This window comes from Enhydra lutris, unplaced genomic scaffold (genome assembly GCF_002288905.1).
Source record: "Enhydra lutris kenyoni isolate GAN:26980312 unplaced genomic scaffold, ASM228890v2 scaffoldscaffold108, whole genome shotgun sequence".
Classification (NCBI taxonomy): Eukaryota; Metazoa; Chordata; class Mammalia; order Carnivora; family Mustelidae; genus Enhydra; species Enhydra lutris.
Window position 1 is genome coordinate 181,527 of NW_019154192.1, and position 12,827 is coordinate 194,353.

Sequence of the window (12,827 nt, forward strand, 5' to 3'; positions counted from 1 at the left end):
CCATCCCTTCATTTTCAGTCTGGATGTATCTTTAGGTTCAAAATGGGTCTCTTGTAGACAACATATGGATGGGTCTTATCAGTTATCCAATCTGCCACCCTATGTTGTTTGACGGGCGCATTTAGGCCATTCACATTGAGAGTGATTATTGATAGATATGTTTTTATTGACAACGTGTTACCTTTGAAGTCTTTCTTTCTGTACATTGTCTCTATATTTCTGTTCAACGCTATTCTTAGGATTTTTCCTCTTTTACAGAACCGCCCTTAATATTTCCTGCAGTGTCAGCTTGTTGGTTGCATACTCTTTTAAGCCTTGCAGGTCTTGGAAACTCTTTATCTCTTCATCCATTTTGAATGTCAGTGTTGCTGGATAAAGTATTCTTGGCTGCATGTTCTTCTCGTTTAGTGCCCTGAATATATCTTGCCAGCCCTCTCTGGCTTGCCAGGTCTCTGTGGACAGGTCTGACATTATTCTGATAGGCTTTCCTCTGTAAGTAAGGAGCCTCTTTTCCTAGCGTCTTCAAGAGATTATACCTACAAATGTGATACAACACATTAATAAAAGAAAGAGCAAGAACCATGTGATACTCTCCATAGATGCTGAAAAAGCATTTGACAAAGTACAGCATCCCTTCCTGATCAAAATTCTTCAAAGTGGAGGGATAGAGGGCACATACCTCAATATTATCAAAGCTATCTATGGAAAACCCACCGCAAATATTCTCAGTGGAGAAAAACTGAAAGCCTTTCTGCTAAGGTCAGGAACACGGCAGGGATGTCCATTATCACCACTGCTATTCAACATAGTACTAGAAGTCCTAGCCTTGGTATGACAGCATGGTACTGGCACAGAAACAGACACATAGATCAATGGAACAGAATAGAGATCCCAGAAATAGACCCTCAACTCTATGGTCACCTAATCTTCGAGGAAGCGGGAAAGAATGTCCAATGGAAAAAAGACAGCCTCTTCAATAAATGGTGTTGGGAAAGTTGGACAGCCACATGCAGAAAAATGAAATTGGATCTTTTCCTTACAGCACACACAAAAATAGACTCAGAATGGATGAAGGACCTCAGTGTGAGAAAGGAATCCATCAAAATCCTTGAGAACACAGGCAGCAACCTCTTCGACCTCAGCTGCAGCAACATCTTCCTAGGAATATCGCCAAAGGCAAGGGAAGCAAGGGCAAAAATGAACTATTGGGATTTCATCAAGATCAAAGCTTTTGCACAGCAAAGGAAACAGTTAACAAAACTGAAAGACAAATGACAGAATGGGAGAAGGTATTTGCAAATGACATATCAGATAAAGGGCTAGTGTCCAAAATCTATAAAGAACTTAGCAAACTCAACACCCAAAGAACAAATAATCCAATCAAGAAATGGGCAGAAGACCTGAACAGACATTTCTGTAAAGAAGACATCCAGATAGCCAACAGACACATGAAAAAGTGCTCCATATCATTCGGCATCAGGGAAATACAAATCAAAACCACAATGAGATATCACCTCACACCCGTCAGAATGGCTAAAATTAACAAGTCAGGAAATGACAGATGCTGGCGAGGATGCGGAGAAAGGGGAACCCTCCTACACTGTTGGTGGGAATGCAAGCTGGTGCAACCACTCTGGAAAACAGCATGGAGGTTCCTCAAAATGTTGAAAATAGAGCTACCCTATGACCCAGCAATTGCACTGCTGGGTATTTACCCTAAAGATACAAATGTTGAGCACCCTGGAATGCTTCTGAGCAATCAGGATTCCCCACCCGAATGTTTATAGCAGCAATGTCTACAATAGCCAAACTGTGGAAAGAATCTAGATGTCCATCAATAGATGAATGGATAAAGAAGATGTGGTATATATACACAACGGAATACTATGCAGCCGTCAAAAGAAATGAAATCTTGCCATTTGCGACAACATGGATGGAACTAGCGGGTATCATGCTTAGCGAAATAAGTCAATCGGAGAAAGACAACTACCATATGATCTCCCTAATATGAGGGAGTGGAGATGCAACATGGGGGGTTAAGGGGTAGGAGAAGATTTAGTGAAACAAGATGGGATTGGGAGGGAGACAAACCATAAGTGACTCTCAATCTCACAAAACAAACTGAGAGTTGCTGGGGGGAGGGGGGTGGGGTTATGGACATTGGGGAGGGTATGTGCTATGGTGAGTGCTGTGAAGTGTGTAAACCTGGCGATTCACAGACCTCTGCTCCGGGGGATAAAAAAAAATTTTATAAAAAATAAGAAATTAAAAAAAAAAGATATTTACAATTATGATTCCTCAATTTGACTATCAGGTGCCTTGATGTTTTTCTTGAATCTATAATCTTGGGTGGAGACCGTTCGGCCTCCAGTACATGATCGCTGGGTCCATTCGTGAGATTGGGAAAATTTTCATGAAGAACTTGTTCCTCTATGTCTTCTAGACTTCTTTCTTTCTCGTCCCCTTCAGGGATTCCAATAATTCTGACATTGGAACGTTTCATGGCATCATTTATTTCCCTGATTCTGTTTTCATGGCTTCTAAGCTGTTTGTTCCAGACTTCCTCCTGATCCTTTCTCTCTGTTTGTCCTCCAGATCACTAATTCTATATTCTGTCTCAGTTACCCTAGCTTTGAGAGAATTTAGATTAGATTGGAACTCATTGAGATCTTTGTGAACCTCTTCCTTGGTAGTTTTCAGATCAGCCCTAACATTGTGAACATCTTCCCTGGTTGCTTTCAGTTTGGCCCTAATCAATTCCATTTGGTCATCCACGGCTTTCTCCAACCCAGCTATTGCCTGGATAATCGTTAGCTTGAATTCTCTTTTCGACATATTGTCTATATTGATAGCCGTTAGCTCTGTTGCAGAAGGCCCATCCTCTGTATTTTTCTTCTGTTGGGCATTCCTCCTCCTAGTCATTTTGGTGAGAGATGACTGAACAGATGTAGCTGGATGTATCGACCATGGTGCCGTCAAGGTGCACCCTGGAACGCTTCTGAGCAATCAGGATTCCCCACCCAAATGAGAGAAAAAAGAAAAGAAAAAGAAAAAGAGAAAGACAGGAAAAAAAGGGAAGATAAAAGAGAAGGTTCAGCCCAAATGGGCCCCAAGGTAAGATTTAGGAAGTATACAAACAAAAATAGACAAAAAGACTGATAAAAGTATATGACAAGAGGAAAAAAAAAAAATATATATATATATATATATATATATAGGCAAATAAAGGAAGAACCTCATCAAAAAGAACCCCAAGTGTAAGATTTATATACTATCAGGAAAAACACAGAAACACTGGCGGAAGAAAAAGATGGGAGAGTGGTAATAAATTCTCAGTGTGGGCGTGGGCGAGGAAGGTTGTTTTGATTCTTCCTGGATGTATCTTGATATCTTTGTTAAGGACTCAACTTGCCTAAGATAAAGGGGGGTTAAAAATTGTTTTACCTATAGGGGTAGCATTGATTGGGGAAAGGGGATTACCTTGAAGTTTAACTCTATATGAATATTAGAAAATAAAAATAAAAAAGGAATAAACTAGACTAAACTAAACTAAAATTAAAAGAGAAATAGAAATGCAAAAGAAAAACACAGGTGTATGAATCAAAAAGTTCAGAAGGTTATTATGGAGTTTGATGTACTGGACATCTCACTGTGATTGTAAATAGGTTAAAAAATTATGTATATAAAAAGAAATGAACCAGAATAGTGGGAACGAGTAAAAAATAAAAGTTGTCCTATGAAGTAGTGGTGGTGGTTCTCTTGTCTTTTTTTTTTTTTTTCTCTTTCCTGGTTGGTTTTCTGGGGGAGGGGCCTGCCACGTGGGTTTTCAGTCAATGATGTTCCCTGAGTTAAGTCCTCCCGCCCCCCTCCAGGGGGTGGGCTCTGAGGAAACCGGTTTTTTCAGGCTTTTGATCTCTGGTTTTTATGTTCACTTTTTTTTTCTTTGTCTTGACCGCTTTTGATGGTTTTTGTAGGTTTAGAGGAAAGCAAACTGCACCCTGACCTCCCTCTCAGAGAGAGGCCTCATTCTGGCTGCAGAGCCCAAATAAATTCCCCCTTGGCTGCTGGCAGAGCAGGTTCCGAGTCGCGGTCCCTGGGGACACAGGATCTTCTGTTTTTACCCAAAACCACAGCAGCGGTGGCTGTCTGGGCAGCTCCAGACTGTCAGAGAAGTTCCAAGCAGTGATCGCACGCTGAGATTTTCCCTCTGGCCTGGGCTGTGAGTGCCTGGCCTTTCTGGGTCTAAGAGCGCTTGGCTTGGGCGCATCGGAAGGGCACGGGTCTAAGAGCGAGGGGCGGGGGGGGGGGGGGGGGGGGGGGAGGGGTGCGCGTCTCAGGCTCTGTGGCACCTGCCTTCTGGCTCTGGAGCCTCTGTCTTCTGGCGAGCCTCCCAGCCCCTCACAGGAGCCGGACCTCACGCGATCTCGCGTGCTGGCGGCTCAGGACCAAGACCTGGTTTCTCCGCCGCACTCTCTCTGGCTCAGTGCCAGGGGAGGCTGTCCTGGGTCCGGGGACTTAAGCCCCTGTCCCTAGCCGCCCTGATTCCCGCAATTTCACCCCGCAATCCTTTGCTCTCTTTGAGTGCTTTCAACCAGACTCCAAGTTAATGCTGATCCCCAGACGCAGGGCACTCTCAGATTGGGGTATTACTTTCCAGTCGGTTGCCTCTGGTGGCTTCCTCCCCCTTTTGTTTATCTTCCGATATCAGTCCGAAGTTCCTACTCCGCTTTACCTGCCCACTGGCCTCTTCTGCCGCTGTAGAGATCCAGACGTGTATAATTCTGGTCTCTGGCTGTTTTCATGGGTGATCGGAATTCTTTGGTAGGTAATCAGCTCACTTTAGGGTACAGGTTGAAATGGTGCCTCCTCCTACTTACCCGCCATCTTGTCTCCCCTTTATTTTTTATTTTTATTTTATTTTTTTTAATATTTTATTAATTTATTTGACAGAGAGATCACAAGTAGGCAGAGAGGCAGGCAGAGAGAGAAGAAGGGAAGTAGGCTCCCTGCTGAGCAGAGAGCCGATGGGGTGCTTGATCCCAGGACCCTGAGATCATGACCAGAACATAAAGCAGAGGCTTTAACCCACTGAGCCAGCCAGGTGCCCCAACACTCGATTATTTTAAAGGCTGATACAGCTGACTTTGCCTACTTTTAATAGACTTAATTTTTTAAAGGAGTTGAGATTCAGAGCAAAGTTGAGCAAAGGAACATAGCCTAAATGCTCCCTGCTTCCACACATGCACAGCCTCCCCTACTAGTAACATTTTTTATTATATACTTGATTTTTTTTTTTTTTTTTAAAGAGGAAAGGGTTAAGCATCTGCCTTTGGCTCAGGTCATGATCCCAGGGTCCTGGGATTGAGCCCTGCATCAGGCTTCCTACTCGGTAGATAGTCTGCATCTCCCTCTCCTGTCTCTATGCCTGCTTGTGTTCTCTCTCTCTGTCAAATAAATAAATAAATAAAATGTTTACCAAAAAAAATAAAGAGGGAGGTGGGGAGGAGCACAAAGGAAAAGAGAGAATCTTAAACAGGCTCCATGCCTATTGTGGAGCCCTCAGCAGGACTCCATCTCCTGACCCTGGGATCATGACCTGAGCTGAAATCAAGAGGCAGATGCTTAACCCCCTGAATCACCCAGGTGCCCCCATTATATACATTTTTGCCATAGAATCTACATTGTCACATCTTACTACCTAAAGTCCATGGTTTATTTTTATTTACTTTTTAAAAGGTTAATTTGAGTGTGAGAGCAACAGGGAGTAGGAGGAAGGGTAGAGAGAAAAGCAGACTCCCTGCTTAGCAGGGAGCCTGAGTCGGGCTTGATCTTAGGCTCCAGAACCATGACCAGAGCTGAAGGCAGATGCTTAACTGCCTGAGCCACCCAGACACCCTTAAAGTCCATAGTTTAACTCTTGGTGTTGTTTCTCTATTTTTGTTCTTTATCTTGTCTATAATTGACTAAAAGTTCATATTCAGATGTTTTAAGAAAATAAGAACAATGTTAGTATTTGAAAATTCAAATATACTGTTTTTATTTAACAACCAAATTTTATTTGTCAACATTAGGAGTTCTTGTTTGGTCCATCAGTCTTTTAAGTTTTGTTGTTTGTTTGTTTAAAGTAAGGTCTAAGCCCAAATGGGGGCTTGAACTCATGACCTCAAATCAAGAGTCCTATGTTTTACTGACTGAGCCAGCCAGGCATCCCTGAGTTTCCAGTTATGTTTCACAATTTTGCTTATTGCATGAGTAATAGTTACACAGTTGTTACAGCAATAGTTAATCCAGTTCACATACTTAAAGGTTCTACTCTAAAATGCTGTGCAGAATATTTTCTATAAAGGAAAACCATTTGAAAACCTATCCATGTTCTCAGGGTAAACCTAGTAAATGATAAATATTGTAGTAAAAATATATAATAAGAATAGCCACCCAAGGGGTGCCTGGGTGCCTCAGTTGTTATCTGCCTTCAGCTCAGGTCATGATCCTGGAGTCCCAGGATTGGGCCCTAGCTTCGGGCTCCCTGCTCAGCGGGGAGTCTGCTTATCCCTCTGCCCTTCACCCTGCTTGCTCTCTCGCTCTCTCTCAAGTAAATAAATAAAATCTTAAAAAAAAAAAAAAACAAATAGCCACACAAAATGTTTAAGACTATTTTAGGTATGCTTTAATTATTCATTCTGGTAATGACAGTAAAAGTTTATTTATATTTTGAAGCAGTAATACTTTAAAAACTTTACTGCAATTGAAAGACCCTCAAATTCACACATGTATTCACTGGTTCATCACCTATTAGAGTGTTTGTAATCTGTAAGGCATTAACCATTTAGACATATTAGACCTATTGTCTTCAGTGTGTAATAGTTGGAGGTTAATTATGTGATGAAGAAAAATATTTTATCCTTGTGACTTTAATATGTTATCAATAGTATAAGAAAGTGCTTCAGTTTTATTTTAGCTTGATCATAATATTTTTTAATTTGGTCTGAACCATGATTCTTAGTCTTCAGAAATGTCCTAGTTTACCATTTAAACACTGATGTAAAAATATGTCTAACTTTTCTTTTCCTTAAGGTATTTACTATACAAGATCTATTACAACTCATTAAAATCAACCCTGAATCCAGTCTCTACAAATCACTGGTATGATTGTTTAGTTTTTATAACCTGGTTTGGTCTGTTAATTGTAACTGAACAGTTGAATAAAGATAAAATATTTTCTTTTAACAGATTTCAGGATTTGATAAAGAAAACAAAGGTAGGAGCCTGCATCTTTGTAGAAAATAGCAACATTTTTGTCATGTACTTTTTCCTGTAAAACTATGAAAATAATAATATTGAGGGGTATGAGTAGGGAATTTAATATGAATTTGAGTTTCCATGCTGTAACAGTACTTACCTTCTTACCTAATATTTTTAAAAGATTTTATTTAATTAATCTCTACACCCAACGTGGAGCTTGAAATCATGACCCTAAGATCAGGAGTCACACGCCCCACTGATTGAGCCAGCCAGGCACCCCAGTACCTTACCTTTTAAATAAACAGAACACTTCATCTATTTTGACAAATGTCAATAACTTCTCTAAATTCCACTCTTCTTAATTGTCCTTAGATACCAAAAAAACCCCAAAACTATAGAGTTGATAGAACCCTAGAAATGATGTGAAAGTTGATAGGACCCTAGAAATGATGTGAAAGCTGCATATTGTAAAGATACCCACTGTTGCGAACATTTCCACACACACAAACTAACAATTTTAAGGCTAGGTGTCTTTAGTGTAGATCTCCCCCTCAAGTACAGTTCCTAGATTCTTAATATTTGCTCTAAGAACGAAGTATTGGGTCAGTATAAGTGTTACATATATACTTTTTATTAAGTGTTTATATGAGCCTGATAAGTTGCTTTATTCTTGGGCTTGATATTAACCTTCATGGAGTCCATAACATGCCAGACCATGAGCTAGACTGGACGATAGACTTTGTGGCATGAAGTTAAGCTGGTAACTTGGATGAAATGCATACTCTTTAGGTCTGTTGTAAATAATCTGTAATATTACATAGTGGCCCTTTTGTGTTGATGAGCTCCAGGATTTTGTCTGTTGCCAATATTGCCACCATCCCCAGTAGGGCATTCACTGAAAACTTAACTTTCAGCAAACATTTGAGTATTTAGTTTCTGTTAGCCATTAGCCTAGGACTTAATTACCTCGTCTCTTGGGAGTAATGTTAGCAGAGGATGAGTAAATCAGATCGCAGGACATTCTGGAGTGCCTGCAAAGTAGGTCATCCATTCTGAGCTGTGGTATGTCAAGTGATCCCATATTCGGTATTCCAAGACGGGACTGTCTAATGTCAATTTCCTGTAGGGATGGGGGGCACCTGCGTCTCTGCTGTTTGATATGGTTGCTGCTAGCCGTGTGTGGCTGTTAAACATTTGAAATGTGGCTAGTGTAACTGAAGAATCTTAAGCTTAAATAGCCACACACGAATAGTTCTTATCCTATTGCACAGGGCATGCAGATCTAAGGATATAGCGCTTATCTGTACCTTAACTCTCCTTTCAGAAGGAACCTTGGGGCCTAAAGGGATATTAGGAAATAATCCACTTATTACAGGTATTTCATATTCTCTTGAAAAACAGTTTTCCACTTTTATTCACTGTCAAAATGCTTCTGGTTCAGAAAGACATGTGGTTAAAAGCTCTTCCCGGCTTCACCCAGCATCCTACTATAAGTTCTGAAATTCAGAAAAACTGCATAGTAGACATGTCAGGCATCCTCATGGCAAAATTTGGGTAGAACTCTTTGCTGACGTTAAAATGAAATAATTTGAAAAATTTGTGGCTTCCACTTAAGAAATTGAGAGCATAGAAAACACGTAGGAAGATATTTTGTGTCTGTTGTTTAGGCCCTAGCAGAGACCTGTATATATTTTTATTTTACTCTGTCCGTATTTGAGGGTGCTGGGTTGTTGAATGGCCATAGTACTTCCCCCTAGATTACATTTACCCATCCTTTCCATCCCCAACTTCTCAGAGATAATAATGCCAAGATAAAAGCTGTGTAGAGAATTTGGATGAGGCAGAAAATTTGAACATTGGCTCTTTATTTTTTGGAATTTAAAATCTTTACCTGTAATGGGTAAAACAATAGCTACGTATATCAGCAGGATGGAACAGTGAGCCAGAAATCAGTCTACACAAATACAGTCGACCCTTGGACAATATGGGAGTTTGGGGCTCTGACCTCCCCCCCCAACCTGGGCCGCTGCACCTTCCCAAATCCACTAGAATTGTTGACTCCTCCAAAACAAATAGCTTGTTGTTGACTGGAACCCTTACTGATAATATAAATTGTCAACACATATTTCGTGTTTTAAGTATATGATATACCATACTCTCAAAGTAAGCTAGAGAAAAACATGTCATTAGGAATCAAAGAGAAAATGCATTGATCTATATCTATAGATATATATGTATGTTTATAGATATATCGATATATAGCAGTATTGATCTATATTGATTGAAAAAAATCCCCATGTAAAGCCCGTGTTAAGGGTCAACTGTATAGTCAACTGATTTTGTATAAAGGGTGAAGGTATTTCAAGGGAGGAATGATGTCTCTTCCATACATGGTTCTGGAACAATTGGACATTCATACACAAAAATGAACCTAGACACAGACCTTATACCTTATGTAAGAATTAAAATAAATGGTAGATCTAATTTTAAGTATCAAACTATTAAACTTAGTCAGAAAACATTAAAAAATGTATGTGACCTTCAGTTTGGTGATGAGATAGAATAGTAAAAGCATATATATGAAGAAAAAAGTGGACCAGTTAGACTTTATTAAAATAAAAAACATCTGCTCTGAAAGACACGAAGCATGAAAAGACAAGCCCCAGACTGGGAGAAAATATTTGCAAAGGCCGCATCTCCTAAAAGACATATCAAAAATATACGAAGAACTCCTAAAGAGAGAGAACACAGTTTAAAAATAGGTAAAGGATCTGAACAGACAAGTCACCAAAGAAGATCTGGAGATGGCAAGTAAGCATACAAAAAGTTGTTCAATGGCACTTGTTATCAGGGCAGTGCAAATTAAAACAACAAAGAGATCTCCCCATGCCCCTGTTAGAATGGCGGAAATCCAGACCTTACAACACAAGATGTTGGTGAGGATGCAGAGCCACAGGAACTCCTGTTCATTGATAGTGTCACTGCAAAATGCTGTAGGCATTTGGGGAGATCGGTGGTTTCTCACAAAGCTAAACCTGGTCTTGCCATACCATCTGACAGTATGCTCCTAGTTGTTTACCCAACTGGTTGAAAAACTTAGGACCACATAGATCCCCAGACAGAAATGTTTATAGCAACTTTATCATAATTGTCAGAAATCGGGAGCAGCCAAATTGTCTTTGAATAGGTGAATGGGTAAACAAGCTGTGTACATCCAGACAATGGAATACTGTTTGGCTCAAAGGAATGAATTGTCAATCCATGCCAAAACAAAAGCTGGGGCACCTGGGTAGTGCGGCTGGTTAAGCGTCTGACTCTTGGTTTTGCCTCATGTCATGATGTCAGGGTCCCTGCGTCAGGCTCCTTGCTCAATGGGGAGCCTGCTTCTCCATCTCCCTCTCCCTCTCCCCTCTGCTTGTGCTAAGGCTATCAAATAAAGTCTTAAAAAGCTGAGAAAAAAACACATGAAACTGTAGAGCTGTTCAGTGGGTTGGTGATTGCAAGGGATTTGGAGGGAAGGGGTATAGGAGGTTGAATAGGTGAAGCATATGGGATTTTTTAGGGTCCTGAAGGTATTTTGTAGGATACTATAATGGTAGGATATATACCTCTAGATATTGGTCAAAGCCTGTGAAACTTTGTAGTACAAAGGGTGAACCTTAATGTATGCAAATTTAGGAGGTCAGGTGATCCCAGGATGGACTGCAGACTGTGACCAAACCAACTAATAACCTCACCAGAAGGGTTGGGGAAAAAAAAGAACCTGAGCTTGACCAGCTTTGGAAATGAAGACCGTGAGGCTAAAAGCAAATGAAACTGTATATAGACACCATGTTCAGGCTGATAGTTCTCATGGAGGTGCTGGTTGACAGTTTGGAAGCCATTGCACATGTGTGCTGGAACTGCACAGTTAACCAGATGGGTAGTAGAGGTTGAGCACCGGGTTCTCAGCGTTAGAGTGCAGCTTCACGGATCGGTAAGGCTGGAATGATCCACGTGGGAATGGATCTTTTGGAGCCCTCGGATAAGCTCAAGTTTAGCTTAATATAGATGCAGAGGATATACAGAGGTATTTACAGATATGTGTCTACACAGGTTAGTGGAACACTTAGATTTCCTTGTTCTGGAGGCTGAGAGGGCCTAGAGGCAGTGACACCCCAGTAGCCACGACACGCCTAGTGCCCCGTTTGGAGCACTACACTTTCAATTCCAATACAATTCTGTAATAAGAGGAGCCAAGGCTGCTGGGAGCAGTGGCTGATTCTAGGACTGGGGCAGAGTGTACAAGATGAGCCTGGATCTTTTATAGTGCCAGATGAAAGAAAGGGTTTAATTAAAAATCAACTGTGAACGACCTTCCAAAGGCCAAAGTTAGAACAAATGAAGCAACAAAATAAAATATTGTATTATACAAAAATGTTACATAATCACAGAGGAGTTGAAATACAATGTGTAAAATACCCCTGGGTTCCATACCAATGTAAATGAATGCTTGAATAAATGAGAGTAGAGAATTCCTTCTTAGAGGGGATATATATGTTGGGGAGGGGAGGGGGGGAAGTGAACTAATTAGGGGCCTTTGAATAATACTACGGAACTGGGAAAAGGTGACCATTCTTCACCTAGAACGAGTGAGAGGGAAGAGCACACCTCGGAAGATTATCTACTGCAGGATCTCGAAGAACATTTCTGCAATATGCCTTCCTTTTCCATAAAGGCAGAGCAGACACCCCTGAGCATAATAGTAGCAGGAAGGTGTGAGGAGAGGACAGGAGGACTGGGAGGAAAAGGTCTGGAGATTAGTGGATGAGCCCAAGAGGAATTGCAATTAATGGCTATGAAAGAACGGATGTCGGTCACATTAGAGGAAGTGAGAAACTAGATTTTAAAACATCTTCAGAAAAGGGTAAAAACAAAAAGGCCTTTAATTTGGCTGATAAAGAAGCCAAGTCCTTCCAACTGTTTTTAAGAAACAAAAAACTTCTAAATGTATACTCATGATTTAAAAAAAAAAATGTTTCAAACTATTCAGAAAAGTATCAAGTGAAAGAAGAGTGGGAATTGCCGCCCACGTTCTATAATCTCCCTTTCCGCTGATAAATAGAATGAGTAGTTCATCCTGCCAGAATTTTGTTTATGAATGTGGAAGTCTGTGATTAAAACACACACATAATCATGAATGGGATCGTACTGTTTGGCAATTTGCTGCTTTATTCAGTAATACATCTTTGTATATTCAGACTAATTTTTTAAAAATATTTTATTTATTTATTTGACAGAGATCACAAGTAGTCAGAGAGGCAGGCAGAGAGAGGAGGAAGCAGGGTCCCTGCAGACCAGAGAGCCCCATGCAGGACTCGATTCCCGGACCCTGAGATCATGACCTGAGCCGAAAGCAGAGGCTTTAACCCTCTGAGCCACCCAGGCGCCCCCAGACTAATTATTTTTAAAGAACGTATTTAAACCCTGTTGGTGGACATTTCACTGTTTTATTGTTTTGCCATTGGAAGCAATCAGTGTGTACAGTATACCTTAAGCATGCCTCTGGAAGTACAGCTGTGTAAACTTAGGGAAGCGGAATGCTG

The 12,827-nt window shown here is 40.7% G+C and overlaps 1 protein-coding gene across 1 annotated transcript in view; it reads left to right on the forward strand.

Moving 5' to 3' along the window:
- Nucleotides 1–12,827, forward strand: part of LOC111139456 (oral-facial-digital syndrome 1 protein-like) — a 51,500-nt gene that overhangs the window by 8,874 nt on the left and 29,799 nt on the right. Inside the window, exons 4-5 of the mRNA XM_022491720.1 lie at nt 7,075–7,143; nt 7,231–7,258. Coding sequence (XP_022347428.1) covers nt 7,075–7,143; nt 7,231–7,258 — 97 coding nt within the window. The remainder of the gene's footprint in view (nt 1–7,074; nt 7,144–7,230; nt 7,259–12,827) is intronic.